Source organism: Acanthisitta chloris, unplaced genomic scaffold, assembly GCF_000695815.1.
Source record: "Acanthisitta chloris isolate BGI_N310 unplaced genomic scaffold, ASM69581v1 scaffold6614, whole genome shotgun sequence".
NCBI lineage: Eukaryota > Metazoa > Chordata > Aves > Passeriformes > Acanthisittidae > Acanthisitta > Acanthisitta chloris.
Window position 1 is genome coordinate 17,681 of NW_008668667.1, and position 26,233 is coordinate 43,913.

The 26,233-nt window shown below is 43.2% G+C and overlaps 1 protein-coding gene across 1 annotated transcript; it reads right to left on the bottom strand.

Moving 5' to 3' along the window:
- Positions 1 to 40: 40 nt before the first annotated feature.
- Positions 41 to 26,233, bottom strand: ALOX5 (arachidonate 5-lipoxygenase; the record flags this gene model as incomplete). Its single annotated transcript, XM_009072986.1, has 13 exons — positions 41 to 220; positions 1,846 to 2,016; positions 4,580 to 4,680; positions 6,953 to 7,074; positions 9,817 to 9,995; positions 12,802 to 12,888; positions 13,101 to 13,304; positions 13,390 to 13,536; positions 14,235 to 14,407; positions 17,306 to 17,412; positions 22,622 to 22,744; positions 24,222 to 24,303; positions 26,035 to 26,233. Coding segments are annotated over 13 exons (1,875 nt in total), but the record flags the coding sequence as incomplete, so codon positions are not given.

Genomic DNA, 26,233 nt, shown 5'->3' on the forward strand with positions numbered 1-26,233 from the left:
AAATTTGACCTCGAGGCTCCAAGCTCTCCTGGCTAGCTGCTCAAACAGCAACACTGTTGGGAATGCGATCTGGGGAAAGGTAGTAGTAAGGAAGCTTTTTGTTCTTGTTGCGCTCAGTGATGGTGTTGACAATCTCATCCAAATTCTTGCGGAATTTTGCCATAGCCTCTTTCACCGGCTTCTCCACGAAGTGTTCATCTGGGTACATGCCCAGAAAGAGCTAATTGAAAAACACAAAGAAATCATACTCTGAGAAAGCAAAGGTAATTCAGTTTCAATATTATGTCATCCAGCAGAACACTACCCTGAGCCTCACAAATCATAGAATCATAGAATTTTAGGGGTTGGAATGGATCTTACAGATCATCTAGTCCCAACCCCCTGCCAAGGACACCTCCCCAACTAGACCAGGTTGCTCAAAACCTCATCCAACCTGGCTTTGAACACTCTAGGGCCAACTTGTTCCAGTGTCTCACCACCCTCACAGGAAAAAACCTTTCCTAATATCTAGCCTAAATTTCCCCTCCTTCAATTTGAGTCCATTACCCCTTGTCCTGTCACTGCAGTTCCTGACAAAAAGTCCCTCTACCTTCCCTGTAGCCCCTTCAGATACTGGAAGGTGCTATGAGGTCTCCACACAACCTTCTCTTCCTCAGGCTGAACAGCCCCAACTTCCTCAGCCTGTCTTCATAGGGGAATGCCACTATTAAATCAGTACTATCAATATTTAAGCTAGCCTACACTGGCACTGCCAACGAAAGATGCTGTGCTATCTTCCCTCCATTGCTGGCTGCTTCTTTCCATCCCTGCATCTTTCTGTAGTGCCAATTCAGGTGTCTATGTGGCACCTCCTCCACTTGCAGGGAGCATATGTGCTGAAAAACAAGCACTTTTATTCAGGCTAAGGGTCAGTCAGATGATCTTCCTAAGCCAGATCTCTGCATTGGCACTCAAACATTTATGCTGCTAGAGAACAGGGCAGCATGAGAGGGGAATTAACAGCCAGAGACAAAAAAGGGAAGATGACTGCTTCATTCAGTGACAACAGAAGGTTCTGTTGTCTTAAAACTGTCCTTCAAAGTTCAGTCTGACAGTTGCTTTAGTCAGTTTGGACTCCAGTGGTGTGCTGAATGCTGCACTGCCAATAAGCACATTTGGCATTGCTTTAGGTAACTAATTACCATGATACTACCCATCATACTAGCTTCTCAGCTGAAATCTGCTTTCTTCTTATAGAGAAACTTGATTTAAAGTACCCTCTGCCCATCATCTTCCATTTAAGTATTTCAAAACATGTCCTCCAGGCAGAGTTCTTGGGTGAAACAACCTCATTTTACATGAGGGAAATGGCTACAGACCGTGCTTGCAATGCCTTCCATAGGCTTGGGTTTTTTTCACTCCTGAACAGCCAGGCACAAGCCACAGCTGTAGTGCACATGGCACTGAAGCAGATTTTCCAAAGGAACAGGGCATAGAGACACAGCTGCTGTACCCTCTTCACCAGCACTGCTGGGACAAGGAATGGAGATAACCCTTGTGCCTCTGCAGCCCTCTTCCTCCCACCCCAGCATCCTTACTCAGCAATACCATACTCAAGCTTAGAAACTTTCATATTTTGCAGGAAAGCAGCCTGAGAGTAAAAATATGACTTCTTGCTCAGAGTTGATTTGCATCTGACAGAACAAGGGCAAACCCACACCACTGATGCATCTCCACAGAAAGGTAAACATGGTCAAGTCAAGCACAGAGCAGCACTACAATTTCATGAGTCCATGCAGTCCTGCCATGGCCCTCATGGTCTCACCTACATCTCTGCCTCCTAGAAGAGAAGGAAAGTTGACTTACTTCTTTGTCCTGGAACTGGCTCAAGGCCCAGACAGCTCCAAGATGCCAACAAGAACGTCCCCTGTCTGGCAGACTCTCCACAATTTGTTCGATGGTGACTGTCCCCTTTTCCGTTGGTGGAGGGCAGCGCATGGTTGGTGGGGCATTGGGGATCCAGGAGCACCAGTCATACTGCACAACAGAGCAAGAGAGCACAGTGAAAAGCTACAGGAGCTGGTATTTGGGAACACAGCAAAGGAAATCAGGAGTTTGAGAACAAGGAGTTTGTTTTGGTAATATGAGCCCCTCAGAAAGGGAAGATACTAAGGACAGGGAGATGCTCTAGAGAAGGACTGGAGGTGACAAGGAAGTCCCTACTGTTTTTGTCAGGAACTCACAAGAGAGAGAGTTGGGCCATCTAAACGGGAGTAGAACATACTCTGCTAACCACAGGTATGTGCCATAAAATCCAAATTCACCAGCCAGGCTAAGGTCTTTGTCATTTTATTAAACAAATCTCTTCTGATAACCTGAGGTGACCTCTGAAAAAACATAAATTATAAAATCCCCTTTTATCCAGTTTCTTTTTTTCTGTAAAATTTCTTCTAAGAACATGCCCACAGTACTGTGGTCAGGCAATAAGAGAGAAAAAGGGTGCTGGTTCATCATGCAATATGGCATGCAGATACGGCCGTGGTGAGTGACAGACTGGGAACTCAGAATCACTTCTGCCTGCCCCAGTGTTGTGAGGTGGTGATGTTTCATTTTGCCTCAGACATGACCCTGAGTTTTGCCACCATCTGAGATGCTGCATTTACCATGACTTTCTTTTCCAAGCACATTTCATTACCTTCATATATATCCCCTCCTCTGCCTGAAAGAAAGTCCCACTTCAGCTGTGTATCATGCTTACACTGTGCTCCTTCTACCCTCAGCCTTCTCCCTCTGCCTTTTTTTTCCCATGACCGAAGACCCTTTTGCTGATGGACTGAATATCTTCTGTATGCCAAATTAAGAGAGTTTCTTGGTGGTACTTGAACAGACAGGATTTTCTGAGGGGGATGCTGGGAGATGTCTCAATCAGTTGTAATGACAGGTTAGAAGTGAATAGTCATAGAGGTCCCTGGTCATGGATGTGGCACAGCAATAGTGTGGGTTTGTTTGGCATCTGGTTCTAGACCTTCTCCGGGGCTCCTGAGCTGCAGGGGTGGGCAGGAGGGTCAGCATGGAGAGTGATGTAGGATGTTTGGCAATAATCACTGTAAGAAAGAGGGATCTCTGCTTATCTCTGAGATCATATCTCTGAGATCATCCATGCCTGAAGCTGGAACACGTGTCAAAAATAAAAAAGCTCATAGAATCACAGAATATCTCAAGCTGGAAGGGACCTGTAGGGATCATCTAGTCCAACTCCTTGCTCCCTGCAGAACTACCTAAAACTAAACCATGTGACTAAGAGCATCATCCAAATGCTCCTTGAACTCTGACAGACTTGGAACTGTGACCACTTCCCTGGGGAGCCTGTTCCAACGACTGACCACCCACTCTGTGAAAAAGTTCTGTGCAATACAGACTGACAAAGTGATTTGCTGTGAAGTCTGTCAAGTCTGCTTTCCAAAATGCCTTGATGTTGAAAGAAAGAACATTTGAAAGGCAGGCTGTTCCTGTAATTTCAGGGCAGATATATGTCAGTAAAGGCAGGCAGAGGTAATACAGGTTATCAGTATGTGACACATTAAACTTCACAGAGGAAGCTCAAAGTTGCCACTTGGCTAGCAAACTCAAGAAATGAGCTACAATGCCCTTTCCATGTGTTAGGAATATTAAACACATTGCTGCTTTTGAAAATGTGTCCATACATCACCAAACCTGGACCCTCACAGATGTACTGCCCCAAATGTCTATGTATGTCAGTGGGAGTTAGGTATCTAGATGTAATTGAAGACCTGGGCTCCTATCCCACTGACTTCAATGGGGCTTTACCTTGTAGATTCTTGTTGGTGCTGCTGCAGAAAGTAGAAGAGAATGTCCTACAGATGTGCAAGGCAGTTAACTCAGGACTCTCCATTGGACCAGCTAGATCACCGTGCTGCTGGGACTGAGCTGCTGGAAACAGCCAGCTGCACCAGCTCAAAGACAGATGGCAAGTGCAGCTACATGAACTGCAGTCACAGCACTGGGCTGTGCTGCACATGACATCTGAAAACAGGATGTATGCTGCTTTGGCACAAGCACACTGCCAAATCAACACAGCTTATAGCAGCAACCCATGGCAGTTACCTGTGCAGGCACTCACAGCGAAGGCAGAGTAAAACCACTTAGCATAACTCATTGCATTTCACTGCAGAATGTGCCTCAGATTACCACCAGCACATCTCAAATCCAGGCAGTTCAGGAAAACATGGTAGCTAGGCTGTGCACCTGAAGTCTCCAGCATTCCTTAAAGGGGATTTAGCAACCTATTTAAATACTTTAAAAAACTTTTCCCTGTAATAAAATCAGTAAAACTCAAATATACAAGTTAGAACCTCTGAATCTGAGCTTTGCTGCATATGTCAGATTTGAAACGCCTTTCTCAGCTTCCAAATTATTTCAGTTTCCACAGACTTCATGGGGATTTGCAGATGGCTCTGCAGTCTTTTTGACCAGGAGCAGTAACACAGTTCTGGTTATCTACTAAAAACCACTTCTCAGACTTTGTCCTGGTGGATATGCCTCCCAGCCCAGAAAGAACAGTCTTCCCACAAATTCCTACCTGACCAAAATTCACAGCTGCATGTTGAGCCGATGTGGTGAATATTATCACTGTGAGATATTCTGCTAGTGTCTCTCGTGTCCTGATCATCTTAGGAAAGCCTAAATGATGGAGAAGAAATACTTAAATAGCCCAGCTATGAAGTCACCCTGTTACCCAGCAGTGATCAGAAGACACGAGTCAGAGGGTCACTGAAGAGCACTGAAGAGCAGGGCATTCTGTGAATCTTGCTGTGTGGTCTAACAGGAGCTACTCAACCTCTCTGTTTCTTGGCTATGCAGCTGTAAAAACAGTGATCCTGCCTTACCTTGTATAGGTTTGTGAGGCATCACCACTGTTTGCAAAGCATGTGGTGTCCCATGAGGGAAAGACAATGCATAATTATGACTTTAAAAAACACCATGTCCCTCCCTGTCCTACCTACCCTGCAGCAAGGAACCCAGAGAGTCCACAGGGTAGGGGTCTCAGATGTCCCATTTTTCTTCAGTCTGCAGGGCAAGCAGGGAAGGCTCATGCCAAGGAGGAAGTGACCATGTGCTTGTATTTTTAAAGGTCTGAGGCTCAGCAATCAAGTGCTCGGTGAGAGAGAGTGCAGGGAGAGTTTATTCGCTGAAATGGGAAGTGAGGAAATGAGAACTTCTGAAAGAGAAACAACAGAATGAGGAACAGAAGTAGTTGTATTAAGCTGTCTTTGAAGGAGAATAATCAAATGGAGCTATATAAAGAAAAAAGAGATAGTCAGGGACTAGGGAAACATTTTTCAACCAAAGCAACTCCAGGCCTGTATCTCTCATCTGCTCAAAAATTACAGTCCTGTGCTGTACTCCCTGTCCCAGCCCAGGATGGCCACAGGTCCCAGTATACCTAGAGATCTGTCAGCACCCTGGAGCAAGCTACCCCTGCTCAGGGTGCCTGTGCCAGATGCTTCATATCTCCACCACCAGCCTGATGCAGATGTGAACTCAGCATGAGAGAGGGAAGAGGCACATGGTACCTCTCTCCAGCCACCAAGCCCAAAGAGGAGAGGATTCACCATCCCCTCCTGTGTCCTGCTATCCTAAATACACTGTGCTCATCTTTAAAGGAGTTTGGCATTCTTTCAGTCATAGGAGCCCTCCCAGGGAAGAAATAGAGACTGGATGGGGAGCTTCAGGTGCCGTAGCCTCACCCATTTACCCTCCTCCCATTCTTTACAGATGCAGTCAAGTCTCCCTGCTCTCTGCCACAGCCCTTGGAGTGGCAGCAGTGCAGACAGGGATGCTGCAGGCCTGACAGGTTTTCCATCTGTAGTGTCAGTCCACCCACCAGTGATGCTTGTAGTGTCCCACCCCAGTTGTAGCCCTGGAAAGGCTCAGTACTCGTCCCATATCAAGATGCTTAAGTCAAGCACAAAGTTCCTACTAGGAGGCCATTTCTAAGCTTTTCCTAAGAGACACATAGACAAAGAAAAATGATAACAAATAGGTGTACCCCAATTGTTTTCTTGTCCAGGCAGGTAAAGCCCATGAGGCTGTTACACACCACCACATACAGGTAATGACTGGAAACATCATGGTTTTGCCTGGACACTTTGCACAAAAACGTGTGCATGCAACACCAAAGCCATTTGCCCCAGGTCACTGGCCAACAGGTATTCCCAGATGTAAATCAGCCTTGAGAGTATGAATAATCCCCACCCATCTCTATAAATTCCTGAAAATCTGCTTGGAAAAAATGTGAGTGAAAGAAAAAACCCAACTAGTTTAGGGAATTACAGGGGCAGGGGAGTGTGAACTCAGGTGGGAGAATAGAGCCATGTTATATAAGGGTGAGAGCTCCCATGGCCAAGTAATGGTTTGCTAGAAAAGAGAGGCAGTGAGAGGAGACAGAGCAAAGGAAAATGCTTCTTGGAAATAATTATGAGTATCTTCTCTTGAAGAGAGCAGAACAGCTCAATGATGACAAAGATGTTGAACAAATGCAAAGTGCAGCAAGATACTCCTGGGGAGGTTCTGACATGTTCTTATTCAGTGCAAAGTTTCGAGTGGAGGATTCAAGGGGGTCTCACTGCTCCCTGTGATTTCTATCAGTCTGCCTGGTGGTTCCAACAGCACATACACACAGCCTCCTGCTAATGCTTAAAGCTTGAGCAGACAAGATCAAAGGACCTGTCCCCAGTGTAGAGGGATTTCACGAGTTGCCCAAGCTCATTCTGAGAATCTGTGGCAAAGGAAGGAATTGTCTCCTGAGGAAGGACATGATCCAGGGTCTCACCCATAAAACCAAGGGCCAACAAGGGAGGTCTCCAACAGCTCAAGGCGTGCTGTGCATGCAGCACTTCTGTCAGCAGGGACTGGACAAGGTGCAGACAATGGCTGGGCCATCATACCTTACCTGAGGCCTTGACACCTCTCATCCCATAGACGTAAATGTCTTTGACAAAGGCCTGGAGCTCCACATCCTCACACACCACCTCATCGCTCTCATAGTAGATGTGAATCACGTCCTCTGCAAAACTGCAGACAGGAACAAATGAACAAAACAAAATTAAAAGGAGAAAGCAAGTCTGCCATTCCTGAAGATCTTGACCTTGCAGATGCTGCATGGGGAAAGAAAGAAGGGCAAGAAAAGGTTCCAGCACTCACCTGCCTCCTTTCTACAAGCAACAGGAATGCATAGAGGCAACTTTGATTTGTTCGGGACTGCAGCATCACTTCCTCCCCCAACAAAAATATGCTGGACCACACTGCATCCCTTGAACAACCCTGTGGACTTTATTCTCTTATTTGAGGCTTTGCTCCTGCCCTGCTCTGTTGTCACATCTACATACTTTTCTTCACATAATACAGATTCCCTGTTGCACATCCACATGGCTGTCACACTGGGGAGTGTGACTCGCCAGCTGTGATTCCCCAGTACCATCCCCTGTACATGGGACAGCTGTTCTTGAACACCATTCAAATAGGTGATCCCTCCTATTGGACATCCTTTTCATGAAACACAAGTGTCATGCTCCAAAATGGGAGTGGCCCAGGAAATTTCTCCGGGGTAGAAGAGGTCTAGAGCTATTTCCTATACCCACTGTTTGCAGCGGACGTCTCCTCCCTGTTCAGCTCCTCTTCTCAAGATCCCTCTTTCTATGAAATCTTTCCAGGCTAGCTCACCTCTGAAAGAAAGGCTCTTAAAACACTATGATAACAGAAATAGTTCTGAAAGTAGTAAAAATAAGTAAGCCTGATTTCCTGAAGATTTGCAGTTCATGACTGAATGGTTAACTGAGCTATGCTGGAATATTGTTAGCTCTGCAGGTACCTCCAATCTCTTGCTAAATATATTGACAACAACCCACAGGGTGAAACATTTAACTGCAGAAGTTGACTGATGGGATGAAGAATTGTTATACAATAGAGGTTTATCCCTCAATAACATACACATTTATACATTCTATAAATTTATTGCAATTTGGAGACATTTGCAAATCCATCAATATGGTTCCTATCAGCCAACCACATCAAGTGTTGTCATTGAGACAGACCAAAAGCTGTATAAACACCAAGAGTTTAAGTGATTTTAGCTTTCAGAGGAAGCCAAAGGCAAAGAAAAATTATGCAACATGCAAAGAGAAAGCTGCCCTGCATGAACTGTCTCCATGCATTTGGCACAGGTGCCAGGTGATATGGAAGGTAATCCTTACAAAATGACAGTATTTTTAACCCCTACACATTTTAAACCCCTGTATATGCTTTGAGTGTTTAAAAACAAATGCAAATATAAATTAATGTATGAAGTGTGGGTGAGACCTTTTAGGCTGAAGCATCTTCGGGTTGGTTTATCTGTCTGCAGTTAGAGCAAGAATAGGGAGCTGAGTATTAGAGAAGGGGTGTACGAATTTGCTGAGACTTGTTGTTTCTATAGGGACAATCTTACCTGACTCATTGTTTCCATAGGGACAACCTTATCACCTTTCTTAAGTTTAAACCATCTACTACATGTTAAGTAATGCTGGGGATAGAAGTTACTTCATCAGAACAGTGGACTGACACCCCTGCAGAGTGCAGGAGTTTCATGGTGACTAGACACATGGATGACCATGGGTTCATGCATCAGGGTACTTCCTGCACCATTTATAAACCAAATTACTGTGAAGAATCTCTTAGCCAATTTTGAGGGAGTGTAACATCATCCTCCAGTGAGGTTAACACCCACAAACCTTCAAATTAAGTTGAGTAGGTACTACCTGGTATTTGAAAGGAATATCTCAATTCACAAAGAAAACACAGGAAGAGAAGAAGGAGAAAAAACCCTGGGCCACATAAAGAAAGCAACCACAGCAGAGTTACAACTTCCTTTTCTCTCAAATGGACATTAACAATTGCAGGAAATATTGCAAGATAACTCATGTCAAAACACAGAGAAAACACAAGAGACAAAGGCAAACCCAACATTTTGAATATTATACTTCTATCATAAACTTCCTGCTTCGTGTACACAAAAGATCTGACTTTTAATGAACATGCTTTCCAAAAGCCATGTGATCAGAAACAGCTGCATACTTAGCAAGCAACTTATGCCATGCAGAAATATGTTGTTTGCTAAATTAAATGCCACTGCAGAATAAAAACCATATGAATCATTCCAGTTTGAGGCAGTGTTTCAGGTCTGAAAAGGAGCCATGTTTGTGTGGTCAGGCAGCCTTGTACTACCTCTCCTGACTCAGAATTGCTGTCTTCCTGATTAAACTCCTTGCAATTTTAAGGCATTTTAAGAAAGGTTTTGCTCTATTCGGTTAATACTTAATTTATTGAGTTTCGAAACACAAGTCTCATGGAAGTCAAGCTTACATTTCTGCTCCACAAGAACCTTGATGAAGTCTGTGGCTGGCTCAGAGAGCTGGGAACTCTCTTGGTTTGTGCACAGTGAACATAAAAGATAGTCAAATTCCCTTTGCAAGCTAAATTCCAACTCACTGAATTCTGTGAAATCCTATAGAAGAGTACATACTTAGAAAGGGTCCTCTGAAATACAGAACGCAAGAAAACAGCACTGAAATCAACAGGAATTAGTCTTTCAAGAGTGTGTGCTTGACTATATATTTCTTCTCAGATGAGATATGTTAAATGGAAAAGGCACCATGTGACAAAACAGCCTAGGGAGTGTTCACAAGATGTGATGAAGAACAAAGTGAGCAGAAAATAAATGAGGCCTGCGTCTCTGTGACAGTGACTTTATTAGCCATTTCCAGAACTAAGGTCTTTTACCTCTTTATAGCCTCCCAGACTTTAATGCCATCATCCCGGTAATAGTAGTAGGGGATATCCTCTTTGCTGTCCATCCCTTTAGCTTTGATCTCATCAGGGAAGCAGAGGGAGCTGTAAGTCAGATCCTTCATTGCTTTCTGCACCATTTGTACATGTCCTCCTCCACCCGTGGCATTTGCCTGCAGGAAGAATGGCAAGATGGGAACAGTAGGAGATTATGTTCACTGTGTGCCAAGATTGGCTTTCCAAATCCACAGGAGATGGTGTTCAGAATGCTGGTGAGTCTGTTTTTCAAGGACTGTATCTCACACAAAGCATCAAACTGCAGAGGTCTGCTGCAACTGTGCATTTTGACTTCACAGATTTCACACCTCTCCCATGTATCACTGTTTATATGCACATTTTCACTATAGGTACAACACCTGCTTATATGGAATACAGTAATAAAGTACAGCAACATTGAAGGATGGCACTTTCTGCCCGTCCTAAGCTCCAGAACCAGGGCATGTGTGAAGGAAGGCAGCCATGAGTGTGTAAGGAGAGGGCTTTAGCTAAGTTACTCACTGCTGCTACAGAGTACTTTTAGGAGAAAGTGTTTAGGGATACAGGCTACCATTAGCCACTCAGGAATTTATGCCAGGAAATTAGTCCTGCTGGGTGGCTACTGACAAGGATTGGCCAGGGTTTCAGTCTATGTTACAGCTGGAAAGGACAGTGTATCCACAGCAAACAACACTGTATAAGTTTTTAGGCAATCCCTGCACAGAAGTTCCCAGATGTTGCTTTTCTAGCATATGATGCTATCATTGTAGCAGTAGTCACCTTACAATTATCGTCTTCTGGCTGGTTGTTCATCTACATTGGAACCAACAAATCCTGGAACCTCGTGATCCTTGTTGGCAGGTCTTATTCCACATGCATGGAGTACTGATACGGTGCTTCTGTTTAAAGTGATGGGAGGTCTCCACAGTCAGCAGTGGAGTACAGACAAGAAGGAAGGTGCCTTCCTTCTTTTTATACTAGGGTGAAAAACTCTGAAGCAAAGTAGCTATTTTTGGTCGGGTGCCAGTTGTGTAAGGAGGACAGAGGTGTCCTGAAACATAGGCTCACTCTTTGAAAGGACTTCTGAAACTGTCCCAAACTTCCCATTTGCTTCTAGCATGTTGTCACAGAGACTGCTGCGTGCCAATCTATTGAAGTTCCTAGATGCATGCAGCATTCAATTACTTGGGGAGCCAAGAGAGGAAGAGCTGAGTACATCTTAAGTACCAGTTCAGTCAGATTTAAATGTTCAGATTTGACCCAGGAACTGCATTGCAGCCCATGATCACAGAATCATCAAGTTTGGAAGAGACTTTCAAGGTCATCTAGTCCATCCATCAACCTAGCACCACCATAATCACCCCTAAACCATATCCCCAACTGCCACATTCACACACCTCTCAAACTTTTCCAGAGATGATGACTGATTCAGATGAAGGTCAGTTTTAATCCTAGCAGACCTGCTGTTTATGGCAATTCAACAAGACAAGCTTGAAAATACACCCACTATTTGTAGCCTTAGAAATCTCTCTTACCTACATGTATTTCTGTGGTGAAAATTTCCTTTTGCAATCACAAATTCTTTTGCTCACCACACTGCCCCTAGATGAGTAACTGAGTACTTAAAAGAACTTTTCCAGAGATGATGACTCTACCACCTCTCTGGGCAACAGATTCCAATGCCTATCCACTCTTTCAGTGAAAAAAATGTTTTCTAATAACTAATCTGAACCTCCTCTGCACAGCTCAAGGCCATTTCTTCTCATCCTTTCACTTGAGACAGGGCAGAAGAGACTGACTCTCACCTCACTATAAGCTCTTTTCAGATGGCTGTAGAGAGTGACAAGGTCTTCCCTGAGCCTCCTCTTCTCCTGACTAAACAATCCCAGCTCCCTCAGACACTCCTCATAGGACATGTTTTCCAGATCCTTCAACAGCTTCGTTGACCTTCTCTAGACGTGCTCCAGCACCTCAATAATCTTTTTGCATTAAGGGGCACATAACTGAACACAGCAGTCAGGGTGTAACCTCACCAGTGCTGAGTACAGTGGGGCAATCACTTCCCTGGTCCTGCTGGCCACATTATTCTTGATACAAGTCAAGATGCCATTGGCCTTCTTGGCCACCTGGGCACACTGCTGGCTCATGTTCAGCCCCCAAAGTCCCTTTCTGCTGGGCAGCTTTCCAGACGCTCCAAGGGCAGGACCCAGCACTTTGCCTCACTGAATGTCATTCTGTTGTCCTCAGCCCATTGAGCAAGTCTGTCAAGATCACTCTGCAGAGCCTTCCTACCCTTGAGCAGATTGACACTCTCAGCCAGCTTGGTGTCATCTGCAAACTTATTGAGGATGCACTTGATCTGCTCATCCAAATCATTGATAGAGGTATGATGTATTGTTATGTTTCACTGATTCAGATGAAGGTCAGTTTTAATCCTAGCAGACCTGCTGTTTATGGCAATTCAACAAGACAAGCTTGAAAATACATCCACTATTTGTAGCCTTAGAAATCTCTCTTACCTACATGTATTTCTGTGGTGAAAATTTCCTTTTGCAATCACAAATTCTTTTGCTCACCACACTGCCCCTAGATGAGTAACTGAGTACTTAAAAGAACTTTTATTAGGGACTTAACTGTGTGCATACATGTGCAGAAAGTTTTGTGCATATTACAATACTTTGCAGTCCTACACTTATAGCCCAAAGCCACATCAGCAATGAGTGAGATACTGACTGAAATTGGCCAGTTCTGATTTGGATACCAAGAGGCAAAAGAAAATATCTTTAACACAAGGCATTAGTTCTGTGTTCCACTTTCTTGGGTGATATTGGTTATGCTTATCCTAGAAGGGTCAAGAATCAAGGCAATATGTGATGATTAAAGGTTTAAAGCACATTATGTAACCACGAAAAGCAATGAAGATTCACAAAGTGGATTACCTACCTTATCAAAAAGGCCACATTCACAGATAAGCTGTTCTCGGGCTTTGGTATTGATGGCTATTGTGAATCGCATGTGTGGCACCAAGAGCTGTGAAATGGAACAAGCAATGAAAGAAGACAAATTCTTAGATGGAAATCAACAGCAACCAGATGTGAAGTTTGAAGTCTTGAAAGTTCTGTTGGCTTAGCTGTATCTTGCCAACTATTTCAGCTGAGCTATCACCAGAACTTCCTTTTGGTTTGTCAAACTGATGTGATAACCACCCTAGCCCGCATACTTGCCTTCGTGCAAGAACCAACCTTGAAGAGGGGATGTACAGCAGGCAGCTGCCGGAACATAGCTATGCTGAACACCTCTGAGACCAAGTGTGTCCGTAAGAGGTGGGTCACTGTCTGGTGGATGTGGAAATCAGATGAGCGCACCCAAATTTTAGCTAGCAGCCAGTCATATGTGGCATCTGAAGGAAGGAATATGGGGTTGTCTGGCCCAGGCTTTTGACCAAGCTGAAAGATACAAAAAGAATGTGAAACCCCTAGTCCTTCATGTTTAAGATGAGACAACAAGCAGTGTGTCCCTTTGTAAGCCCACCTGTATTGCAATGGGTAAAATTTTTTTCTCCAGATTCTTATACAGCAGACAAATGGGTGCAGCCAAGTACTGTATGGTGCATGGGTCTGTTTTATTGGCATCCACACCATCCAGCAGTTCATAGTCCACAATGAAAATGTTTCCTTGCTGTGGAAAAAGTGAAAGATAAAAAAGAAACATGATGTGTTTTAAAGGTGTACAAAGGAAAGGAAAGTCTTGGCCAGAGACTGACTTGTGCCTGGTGGTTACAAGTGGCCACTGGCCTGCCCTTGCTCATGGTGGCTCAAGGATGATGTCATTGAGATAGCAAGTACCATTTCACAAACTACCTGACTCGTGTCTGCAGAGACTGAGTCTTTCGGCAAAGGGTATCTGTGTCTGGACTCATGCAGTGACCCTCAGATATAAACGTGTTTCACACTGCCAGATGAAGAGAACCTCACTGTACAAATAAAAGCAAGGCACCACTCTTGCCAACCTTTCTTCAGCATGTTAGTTCAACTCTGAAAGTGACAACAGGGTAAGACCCTACCAGGAAAGGAATAGTTGTATTTCCCCTCTGAGACATTCAGTCAATCCCTAATGGTTCAGAGAAAACCACCGAAAAAGGACCTTCACCTCCCAGTGACAACACTTTCACTGGACCTGGAGAATGGCATGGCCTGCAGCTCCAGGACATCAGGAGAAAACAGAAGCATTGCCACTCTATAAAGACAAATGGCCTTGCCATGACCAACCACACAGCTCAAAGAGAGGAGATGCTGCTGAAGGCAGTTAGAACAGAGTTTGGAGGTTAGAAAATATGAGAAGGAACAGGTGGAGTCCAACCTGACCCAGAGCTATACCTTCACTTCCTCCTCCAGCGTCAGGTTCCTCTCCAGACTGCATTCTACCATCTCCATAGTCACAGGCATCTTCTTGGGTATCTCTGTGCATCTCCGGATCAGCACAGGATTGCATCCATTCAGGAACTGATAGCCAAACATAAAATCTTCCTTCCAGTGCTGCATCACATATTCTAAAGGGAAAACAAGCCTGCAGCATCAGTACCTGCACTGCATCAATACCCTCCTGCATTGCAGGATTCTTCCTTTCCTCCTCACCTTTTTGTTACACTGCAGTGCTACTATGACCACAGAAAGCAGCAAGAAAAGGATTCAAAAGGCATCATAGAATTTTAAGAAAAAAACAATGAAGTTAAATGGACAATTTAACCTTTGCTTCTCACTTTGAGAAGAATTGTATTGATAATAACTTGTTTCTCCATGTACAGAAGCAATGAGGAGTGTAATATTCTACTTCTACAAAAAAATACTCTCTTCATCTGCAGATCACCTTCTCAGGTCTGCCATGATATTTTTAAATCTCACTCTTCAAATTCTCAGGGCATGCAGTACAGAGGGATGGGTCCAAAACCAGATGGCACAGGCAGAAGGGAAGTACACAGCAGTGTGTGTTAAGAGAGAACAGCAGTGTCTGGAGCAGTTCTCTTAGCTGGAGCTGTGTGAGTGACACCTGGGAAAGGGTATGGACTTTGACTCAATAAAATTCCTCATTCATTGTTTTGCTTATTTGACTTTTTTTCCCTCTGTTTATTTTTCAATTGCTAATATAAACCCAGATTAACATCTCAATAAAATGCTGGTTTGGGGTACTCCTCCTCTTTACTATTATGTATGTAGCATTGCTGGATGTTTTCCACAGTTGTAGTGCTCTGTTTTGTAATGTCATGTCACCACTTCAGTCTACAATTTCAGAGTCAGAAAAATCATGGTTAATGTGAAAAATCCTATTGGTGTCTTGAGTGGGAAAATGAAGCTAGCTAAGGTTTCCACTATTGTCTGTTTCCAGACAAGGCAGATTTTTTTCTGAAAGCAATGAATTTTTTTCTGAAAAGGGTGAAAGGATGAAAAAGGTAGGCCTAAATGAATGCAGTGGTAATTGAAATAAAGTCTCAAAACTCACAATGCTTTCTAACAGAGCAAGAAAAAAAGTTAAGTTTATATCATCTCTGTCATCGGCATGATGAGTCTGGAACTGTATCTGAAGTCTATACCAAGCAAAAAATGATTCACTACCTTGGACAGAAACTACATGACTGAAAAAAGCTTTGAACCACTTTCTCCATTAGCCCTGTTTCTGCCAAGGCTTGCAAAAATGCAGATTCAGAGTTGCACTAATGTGACTGAGACCAAGACTTAATGTTTAGATGTCACAGAATTAGAGCTTTCCTCATGAGTATGGAAATTTTATCAATGACATTAATTGCAGATCATATCTAATTCTTGTGTTAGAAGTACTTTAGGCAGCAATCTTATTAAATGTAACAAATTGCTACAATTAGTTTCTCATAGCTCTCCCATCTTGTGTGCTTGGATTTATATCCGAGATCATAGAATTATCCATATTTCTGTGAGCAGATCCCTAAGCAGCCTGAGGAGGAGAAAAACTTCAGAGGAAGAGGAAAAAGTATTTTCCTTTGCAGAATCTAAACTGCCTATTTGCACACATTTGTGGAGTCTATTCTATCCAATAATACAGTAAAATAAAGCAACCATGGGCAATAGCAGAGGGTTGGGTCTGGCTCACAAATCAAAAGCTCCCCAGCCCTGCTCTACAGAAAAGGCATCATGAACTACAAAACCCTTGACTGCAATTCCTTTTACTGGGTTTTCAAGTAACTGCTAAGATTTCCAGGTTGAAAAGGGTTAAAGAAATGAAGTATTGTATCTTTTGTATGTTAGTACTACATCAATGGAGCTTTTAATGGTATGAAAGATACTGCAGAAACTGAAAGTCCTTGTATGACAAAGTGAAACTCACGCTATTTTTGTCTTCTAGTAAGAAGATGTGAGTGTGAAATGGCAAGCACAGCAGGACATTTAATGCAATCTGCACAACTAATTCTGACACGTTTTTGACAAGAGACATCATTTTAGATAAATGCCACAAGCCTTCACAGGTCTAGCTTGCTCTAATTTCCAGTAAGAACCAGAGTTCCTTGGATTGTGGTCTGATGGCCCATCCTGGCTGCAGCAGGACCAGGTAAAGAAATTACAGCTCCCAGATCATTCCCAGATCTTTGCAACCCATCCCCAGATCTGTTGGCCTAACACCATGGGCTTTCATGTCTGAAATTAGTTTTGCCAGAACAACCCCTGTGGGGACATTTTGCCTCTTAAAAGCATTTGAGCTGCCCCATGTCACTGACACAAATGGTCCATGACAAACAACTGAGGGGAGCTACAGGTGAGGTTATGAGAGCAGATCTGAGGCAGTGGTACCTGCCCTGTGCTGGGACAGGGTCGAGAAGCCAGGACTGCTAGCAGGGATGCAACCAGGACTGAGCACATGGCTGGGATGTTAGGCAATAGTCTTTGATCTGGTCTATGTCAGACACAAGAGGAGTCACCCTCATACTTGCCCTTAGCAGAGAACATTACCAGACTTGCCTCTTTGGAGATTTTCCATGTATTTAGGTGGCCAAAGTGGGATATGCATGATCAAACTTTCAAAATGCCTTAACTAACAGCTGATACGATCTGAAAGCACTCCCACTAAGATACCTCGAGGTTTAGATGCAAAGCACTTAATGAAGATTTGTCCTTTGGGATTGGACATACTAAATACATTTCCAAAAGACAAAAAGGACTATGATGCCTGCTAGCCTGATGCCTAGTATAGCTCAGGACAGAGAAGGTCACTGAGAAATTCCCAGTAATTCTAGTTCCTTGTGAGATCATAGCTTTGGGGTTTTAGTCTTGCAGAATGAAGATGGGATCAGCAGTCTGAGATTACAGTTTATTTATGGGAGAGCAGAAGAGCAGGTCAGCCACTTCCACCCTAATCAGATGTGTACAAGACACATAATTAGTCATTCTATGAAACAAACATGAGCAGATGCTGATAAACCCACCTGAAATGGTGTTGCTGATTCTGACAAAGATCCTCTCAAAATCTGCAAAATCGCTCCAGGAGGACTGGAACATGTGCATGAAACGGTTGATATAAAGATTCTCCATCCTAAAAATAAACCAAAATAAAGCATATCTGAATTAAAAAAAATCTCCAGCTTCCTCAAAACCTCTCCCAATTCTTTTCTACCTTTTTTTAATATCTAAACACACTAGATTTTTTAGTGGTGCAATGTGGGATTGGTCACCCAATAGAATTACCTTTGCAGGCTGTACCTTTACACACAAGCCTGAAAGGATATCAAGGATTCAGCTCCTGCTATCGCATATGTAGAACTACATTCTAGATCTGTTCTCATCCACCTACAATGGCAGTACTTTAAGACCTATGTCATATAAAAACTACAGTCAGAAAAACTAGTGCCTTACACATTGTTAGTCACTAGCATCAGCCGAGAGATCATTATTAGCACCAGTTCAGAAAGGGATGTGGCGACGCAAAGAGATTAAGTGATGTGCACAAAGTCAGAGCAAGCACAACCCAAGACCAGTCAGCCACTAGTCCTAAACAAAGGACACCTAGAGTTAAGTATCTACATGACCAAGGCCAGACTCAATCCCTGCACTGTGAGACCTGAGTTTTCCAGAGCTTTCTATTCACTTCAGCTGTTGGTTAAACTTGATGCTCACCTCTAACCTCAGGAACCAAGTTGCTTGGTTACAGACATCACATAAACACAGTAGGCTATGAACCAGAAATGTCTGACTTGAAGTGCTAATTCAGCAAAGTATTCTGTCTACAGCACAGTCAGGCAAGTACCCTTCTTATGAGATGAAAGATCCTAAATTATTACATAAATGCTAAACTGCTGTTATTAAACAGAAATCATTTACTTTGACTAGAAAGCAAACAATGGGTTTGACAAAGAAAGCTGACTTCCCATTAACACCTCAAATGCACAAATAAAAGCACACACAGTGCACAAAGGTAAGCAGGGCAGATGACAAAATTAAGAAAGGTCACAGTGTTGCAGGAAGTCCTCCCAAACAGAATTTGTGAGAGGAAGAATCCCAGAAGGGTGGATTTATAACCAGTAAACTTATGAAAAGAACTGGGTTAGAACAGGACTAAAAGCCTGGAGAAACAGCAAGTGGTAGTCTGGAGGAGTGCTCTAGCCCAGACAAAGGAGTTGCTTCTGCACTAAGCCCAGGTGGGGTGCATGTAGAATGGGCTGTTCCTGCTGCTGCAGATGGCAGTCAAGGTTAAGAGGTGCCTGAACGTGTGTTAGGAAGTAAAACTCTCATGACTGTCTAGCCTGGAACAGGAGATGATCTCTCCAAAGGTCTGTTCACACCTGACAGGGACATCAATCAAAGGATCAAAGAGAGGGTAACTACTGGGCAGGACTTTCTGGATAGGTACTAGGTATCTGAACCACAGATGAACTCCAAGAGGAAGCATGGCCATCACCAGAAATGTAAATTATCTTAGAAAACATAACTCATTAGCTTGAGAAGAATTACTCGAGACTGTCTCATTTGAGAGTTTCCACTAAAGGTCCTGTAGAGCCTCTGCCCTCCTTCAGGACTCCTCTAAGATTATAAAAAACTTGACACATGAGCTGATATGTACTGCTCCTCTCCTGCCCAGGATGCTCTTCCTACCTGGGGCTACTGATTAAACCAAGCAGTGGGCACAGCACCTGGGGTCTAGTCAAACCACAAACCTGCTGTGGTTTGACCTGCTGAATGCCAGGTGTTCATTCTCAGGCGTTTCAAAGATTACTTCCAAAAGGAGGAAGGATGTTTTTCACATTTCCTATCTTGGAACAAAGTTCCAAAGGACTTAGGAAATAAAAACCTGTTTTCCCCAAGAAATCAAGTACTTCTCAAGTATCTCTGGCACATACTAGAAACCAGAGCAAGGAAAAAATGGCAGAGCTGCTCGTAGAACTTAATCTGCCGAAATGCAGCCCTGGTCCAAAATAGCTACCCAGGCCTGCATTTCTTGTACAGAATCCAGGCTGAGAGTTTCCATTTGCTAGATAGTGTAGGTCACGTCAGCACTGGACACCTTCAGGATTATCCCCACCTACACACAATTAATCCTGTAAATTTAGAGCTATCCACTGCCAACAGCATCTATAGATCCAATCTTGCGACAGCATAAAGAACAGCCAAGACACATCTTCCTCTTTCTAAATTAATTTTTGCATGTCCCAAGCAAAAAGGCTTTCCCCTCCCCTCTTCCACTACTCCTTAAGTCTCATACAACTCTGTCTCCTCAAATGTGCTCCTTGCCTGCTGCTACACCATGCAGCTCTCCACCTGCCTTTGGATTTCCAGACACACCTCCCTGTCTTCCTTCCTCCTGCACTCAGACTGAAGGCAGGTCCTATGCTTTCCCTCACGTATCTCCACCCCATGACTGCATATAGTTGTTCCACACTCCCAAACCACATCAGGGTAGCTCATTCTCCAAAGATTTTCACAGTTCGCTCCACCAAAACCTTAAGGCTAGATTTTCCAGCCAAATGTGCCAGACAAAAAGCATTGAAATAACTCTTGTGCCATGCCAGTTCTCCAGAATGGGTGGCTATCTGCAATACAGTTTCAGGTTCCTACTTCATGGGGAGGAGTACTAACAGGCAATGACAAAAATAGATGTCCCTGCACTCTGTTGAATTGCTTGCAAGTTTCACTTAGCTGTGACTCGGGATCTCTGGCAACATGCCACAGCCTGGCAGGATGGGATTGCCAGAAGAGGAATGTAACCTCATATTGGTTATGTCTCCTAATGGCAAACCTCTCATCTCTGGCATTCAGCTGCTGTTGCTCCTACATCACTCAGACCTTCGATATGAGCTGGAAAACAGCAGTTTTGCACTGGCTAACACCATGCTAGAAGCAACAGCTCTTGGAAAACACAGGATTTGTAAAGGTTTGCAATACTATGCTATTGCTAGGGTAACAAGAGAAGATCTCAATGACCTTGCACTGGGTTTGTACATTTTCACACCTTTCACCTCTTGCTTGGAACTTCTTGGTTTTGCCACAGGTTATTCACAAGAGCACAACACAACAACTATGATGGATTTTTCTCTTTTTCAGGATGGCTTCACCCCTGTCTCAGTTTCATGGTGAACAAGCTGTACTGTTGTTCTACCTGATTGAATCTCAGAGCACTTCACAGATATGCATTGGCTCTTCTCCCAGCACTTTCTGGGAGGTAAAGAAAGTGAAATCATCAAATTTGATGAGCTCAGTTTGATAATTTAATTTATGATTTTGTACATAGAGGAAAGAAAAACTAGGAATTAGAGACTGAGTGTGATAATTTGGTCTACACTGTACTAAAGTCCTGACTACAGATCAAAAATTATCTCATCTGACCTTTTAAGCAACATTACATAAACTTCCAGAGTTTTCTTGGCTTATTTTCTTTTTTAAAATTTATTTTCCTAAAGAACTATTTCTGATGGTCATCATCAAGTTCGTTATCTGCTGATGAAAAGACCCGTGAAAGCCTGAGTTCTAACACCTGTTTGTGGAAGAGCAAAATCAGAGTCTAGGATTTTTCCAAGGATCTACACTCAAGGCTCAGATTCTTTAATACTTCTTTAAGCTTTAAGAATCCATGGAATACTAAAGGGCTGCTTGAGGAATAAGGTATTTCATAAGATGAGAAAGGACCTCAACTTTTGGCTCTTATTAAAGATGAGAGATTTGGTTCTTTGGAAGTCTAAACATAGATACCAAGTTGAGGCAATACATGTGTCATTGGGCAAGCTCAGAGAGCAAGGAACATCTGTCCACATTTGTACCATTAATCTAACTCCTTGTGTGACCCGTCAGCCATGTCTCTGGTGTAACAGGTAGTATTGCATTAAAAAGCTACACGAGCAAGCACTCTGTGTCCTGTTCCATCATTTTTCTAAAATCCTAGAATGAATGAGATAGAAAGCTAGAGAGCCCCAGACTTCAAAGCTATTCATCTGCCTTATTCCAATAAGCTCTGAAAGATCTATGTTTCCCCTAGCCATATGTGCTGCAGAAACACACCCATCACCCTGTTCACACCTGCTGGAGATTTATTCTGCTAAAAAAATAGAAAGGAAGATATATTTGTGGAGGTTACAAAGGATCATTCTGCTGTGAAAAATGGATCCTGGTGTGGTGAAGAGAAGAGGGAGGGACAAATCTACAGCACAGCTAACACAGGCAGAAAAAACCAAACCTGTGTTCTTTAAAGCTTCCAATTTTCCGAATTAGAAAACAAGCAGGTAGATTCTCTTGGAATAAGCCATGGGATTTGATGCTGCCTTGGTAGTGAAATTCAGCTGCATATGGGGGTTTCTGTCACTGTCAGTTCCTCAGATGGACTCAGATAAGCAAGTGTTCACTCTTACTAAAGTTGCAAGTTTCTCAGTACGGCTATTCAACTAGTTCTTACCAACATAGGCTTGATGGCATAATTTCCATATGAACACTCAAATAGCAGGAGGAAAACCTTTCCAAAATATGCAGAGACCAGCATGTTAACAGAATCACAGATGCAGAAACTGTGGGCAATCTTGGACCAGTCTTGTCTGGTGTCAGACTATCCCACCACAGTACGGTGGGATATCTCAGATAGTATGATATGACCTGGGCATTTGAGACAGCACAGAAGGAGGCTCACAGGTCAGAGAAGTCCTATTTGCCTCATTGACCCTGTACTATTTCAAAGAGCTCTACAGGATTGATTATTCAGTCTCATCCAATGGCCATCCAATGTTTTTCTCAATGACATGACACATGAAAGTGGGAGGACAGTGACATTGTCCTAAGTAGACTACACTCAGATGTGGATAACTGATGAGCTTCTTAGAACAGTTTTTTTCCAGCAGGATATCGAGGGTGTATTGATACCATCTTCTTTCAGTATGAGACTGAAAGGTTGAATTATTACCAACAGAGGAGAGAAGTATCTCCAGGGGGCAACACTGAGAGCGAAGTGAAAAGCTCAGGGTTTCAGGTGCCTACGTCCTTCTGCCAATGCTTGTCACTGATGTCTCCTCCATCCACCCATGGTCAAAATCTTGTCTAATGAGAATTCAGAGGCTCAGTCAGTTCCCAGCATGAAAAGCTTAAATACTGATAATTTAAAAATAAACTAAAATACAAAATTTCCTTCAATTCTTTCCTACTTTGACTGCTGATCCAGCTTGGAGAAAATAATCCAATTTTGATATTCAATGAAACCTAAAAGGTGATCAGGGCCTTACCTTGCCCCAGAAGAGATTCTGCAAAACTCCTAAAGTTCTGCCAACACTTACGCTTTGGAGTAGTTCAGAATGAAGTCAATTCCCTTCTCGTTGTCAAACTGGATGTCACGAGGCAGATCACTGTGAGAATGGGCATCAATGCTCAGAGGAAAGCCTGGATGCCACTCCTTCCAGCTGAGAAAACAAGAGAGGTTTGATGAAACACATAACCTTACCAGCACGAGAACTGTGTCTTTCCTCTACCTGTGCTGCTTCTGTGACTCACCTCTATAATGGAAATTTGTGGCAGACTCACTTGGCCCAAAAACAGTGACTTAAACTACATCAATACCTACCAGTATGCTACAGAATCTAAAAGTACAGTGAAAGGTACCTACTTGACCACCTACCTTAATATCTGTGATACGTCTAAACACCTGTCACATTTGGTTGAAACTGGCAGTGGCTTGAAATTGGGAGGGGAGGGGACAGAGACAAACAGCTGCCCAATGCATGCTCATTCTTGGGACTACATTTTTGCAGCACTGAGAAACAGCAGCTAAAAGTGCTCAGACATGTATTTGCATTCCTTCAAAAGGCAACTCTCCAGGAAACACAGAGAGTCTTGATTCAATCCCTCAACCTCTTAATGGTCATGACACATTTTCTGCCCCAATTTTACATCAAAACAAAAGAAAGTGAATTGTAAAAATACAGTTCCAGTGGTATTTCCAAACTGCCTGCCACACACAGACTGCATTGTGCGTTATCAGTTATGCATCTGAATTGTAAATAGCTATTTCCCTGGAAATGGTTTTGCCTTTCTCTTGCATAAGTAAATAAAATTTTGTGTCACACCTCTTTTTGAACTTTATTTTTCTCTGCTCCATTTCCCATAATTTGTAAGTAAGATCCTTTCTTATTCAAAACATACTAATAACACATAGACCAACCCTCAGTCCACCAGTTCTGAATGGACCCTCTGTGCTGATCCTTACCTTCATGATAAGGAGACACAAGTGCAAGAAACTTGAGTTATTGTAACAGGCTATGTCTCTAGCAACAGGCAATGTCTAGTGCCCTCTGGAGTTACCCATTGATTAAAGGTGGCATTTTCTCACTGCAACACCCATTAGGAAAAAATGTCCACGGTAGTATAAAGATGGGTATCACAACTATGTTCTGTTAGCACATTCCAGTCCACTCAAACAGGGCCAGATCTTCTACTGCACCCTGGTACAGGAAACAACTAAAACTAGCTTGCTGCAGCAGCCAGAAAGCTGCAGTAAAAGCTGATGTGTACAGTTTGCATTCCAAAACTGAAGCACTGCCTGTAACAGGTGAATGAAATACGCCTGCAAATCTTCTGTGAAATTACAACCGTGTGCCAGAGTGCCCACACAGAGACTGCACCACTGAATTCCCACTTAGGCCTTCCAGATAGGATTATCTGAGCTTCAAGTACCTCGTAATGTCACTTGCACCAGGATGATCACCATTTACAATGAATTCCCTGTAAGTAAAAACCAGATATGGCCAACATGGTAACATTTGCTTTCTCTTAAGCAGCAGCCCAGTAATTCGAGCCATATGATGATCTGATCATACTCTGCTGAACTCTGACCTGATGTGAACAGACCCTGGACCTTCTGAGGAGCTATGGGAAACTCACCGGTACATCTTCTGACGAGTCTCAAGCTCTTTGCGTCTATGCTGCTTGAGAATCTGAGTCTTGTCATCTCGGGGTAGCTTTGCTGTGAAACAGGGGAAAGAGACAGGGTTATGAGGTTCCTCTATCTATCACTGCCCAGGTGTTGAAAAGGAGATCAAGTTTTCAAACCTTCAAACTTCTAATTTATACCTTTACAAAGTTTCTCTGGGAAGTGCTTACATGATGCAACATAGTACTTCAAGTTGAACACAGGTCCCTGGAGAATCTGTAAGAGATAGACTCCTAACTTGGTGCCTCCAAGGGGCAATTAGCTCAAGCTAGGAACATCTGTCTCAACTGTATATAAAACCTGTATTCCTATTGTAGACACTTGCTGTATGTATCTAGTGTTCAATGGTCTAAAGAGAGTCATGGGAATGAACTTCAAATTTCAGTACCTAAGGGAATTTGCATCAATAAGATAAACCATAACATTGTTCCAGATCATCTTCTCTGCTAAAAGACATCTACAGGAAACTTCTCTGAACCTCTCTCCTTTAGCTGTGCTCTCCTGTGTCAGTTTGGGGCAATAATCATATCTTCTTGCCATGAGAACAGAGAGGACAAACAATGAGGCTTCATTTCCAGACATTTTGTTCTTCTGACCATGAATTCAATATACCATTAAATAAATCAGAGACTTCCTTAGTGATCAGCGAAAGAGCAAGGTATGTGACTCACTTTAAATACACAAATGGGAAGGCAGATAAAACCAGTAGGAATTTCATTATAAGAGCTGTCTGGGGCTTGGGGTTGGAAATATCAGAGGTAATACAGCTGATAACACACATAGCTAATGATTTCCAGCTGGTTGTGTTCAAGTTAGCAACAGGGTTTCACTTACTTTTGTCCTTTACATCACCATACTGTAAAAGCCATGCCAAGCTGCCTTCCATGGAAGAGTTACAGTGGTTATAAATCCAATTATGAAAAATTGAGACCTCTCAGACAGACTTCTAACAAAAAGCTTCAAATACAAAATCCCTTAGCCAAGGGGAGACAAAAACTTAAGGGGAAGATATACATTTATTTCTTTCCACCTTGTACTTGTTTCAGCTGTTTTCAGGCACTGAAGCTGCAGACCACCACAGCAGCCCACCTACTCCAGGCTGCACAGAGGGGAACAAGCAAACATCAGTGACAAATGTCTGCCCTAACCCATACCATATCAAGTAGTTAGTCAGAGACAGCTAAAACACTTATCTCAATTGGTCACCACTATTTGCAGCAGACAAACCCACCACCCTGTGTTCTCCTGGACTTGATGGCATGCAAAGAGAAGGGGTGAAAAGTAAGCTGCTGTTTCAAATCAGTCCTTGCACCTGCTGAGCAGCCTTCTTTGGGATCTTATTTCACTCTCATGAAAACAAGACAAGTTACAGGCAATTAATCATGGGTCACTCACGGACTTAGTATGAAACAAAGACAGAACACTAATTTAATCAAAAGGGCTTTCAGCAATGGGGACGTGGAGCAGTCAAAATTGTGGTTTTAGGGCTAGCCTTCGAATTCAAGACCAGTGTAAGAAGCTAATGTAAGCACTCTTCCTTGCATGTGCTTCCCAAAATGCCCAACTCAGCTGCCAGTGCTTAGCCAAACAAACTGCTTAGAAAGTATTTGTAGTCAGCATGGAAAGCCCATTCTCTAGGATGCAGGAGATTGGCAGTGGGTCTCCATATGAGAGAGAAGACTGGGAGGTACACAGGGAAAGGGAAAGGAGAGATGGAATAATTCTGGATGTTCTGCAGGAAATTTGGTTTCTTACGGCTCTCACCTCTTCCATCTCGAAGGACAACCTCTTTTTCATCTGTAATCCAGCGGTAACACGGGAACTCCAAATAGTCCCCCATTGGTGTTTTTACAGTGATATGCTTAAGGTACCAATCATCCTGGTACCAATATTTCCGTTTCTCAATTTTTATTAGCTGAATTTCTCCAAGATCTTCTTCCACAATCACATCGTAGGAGTCAAC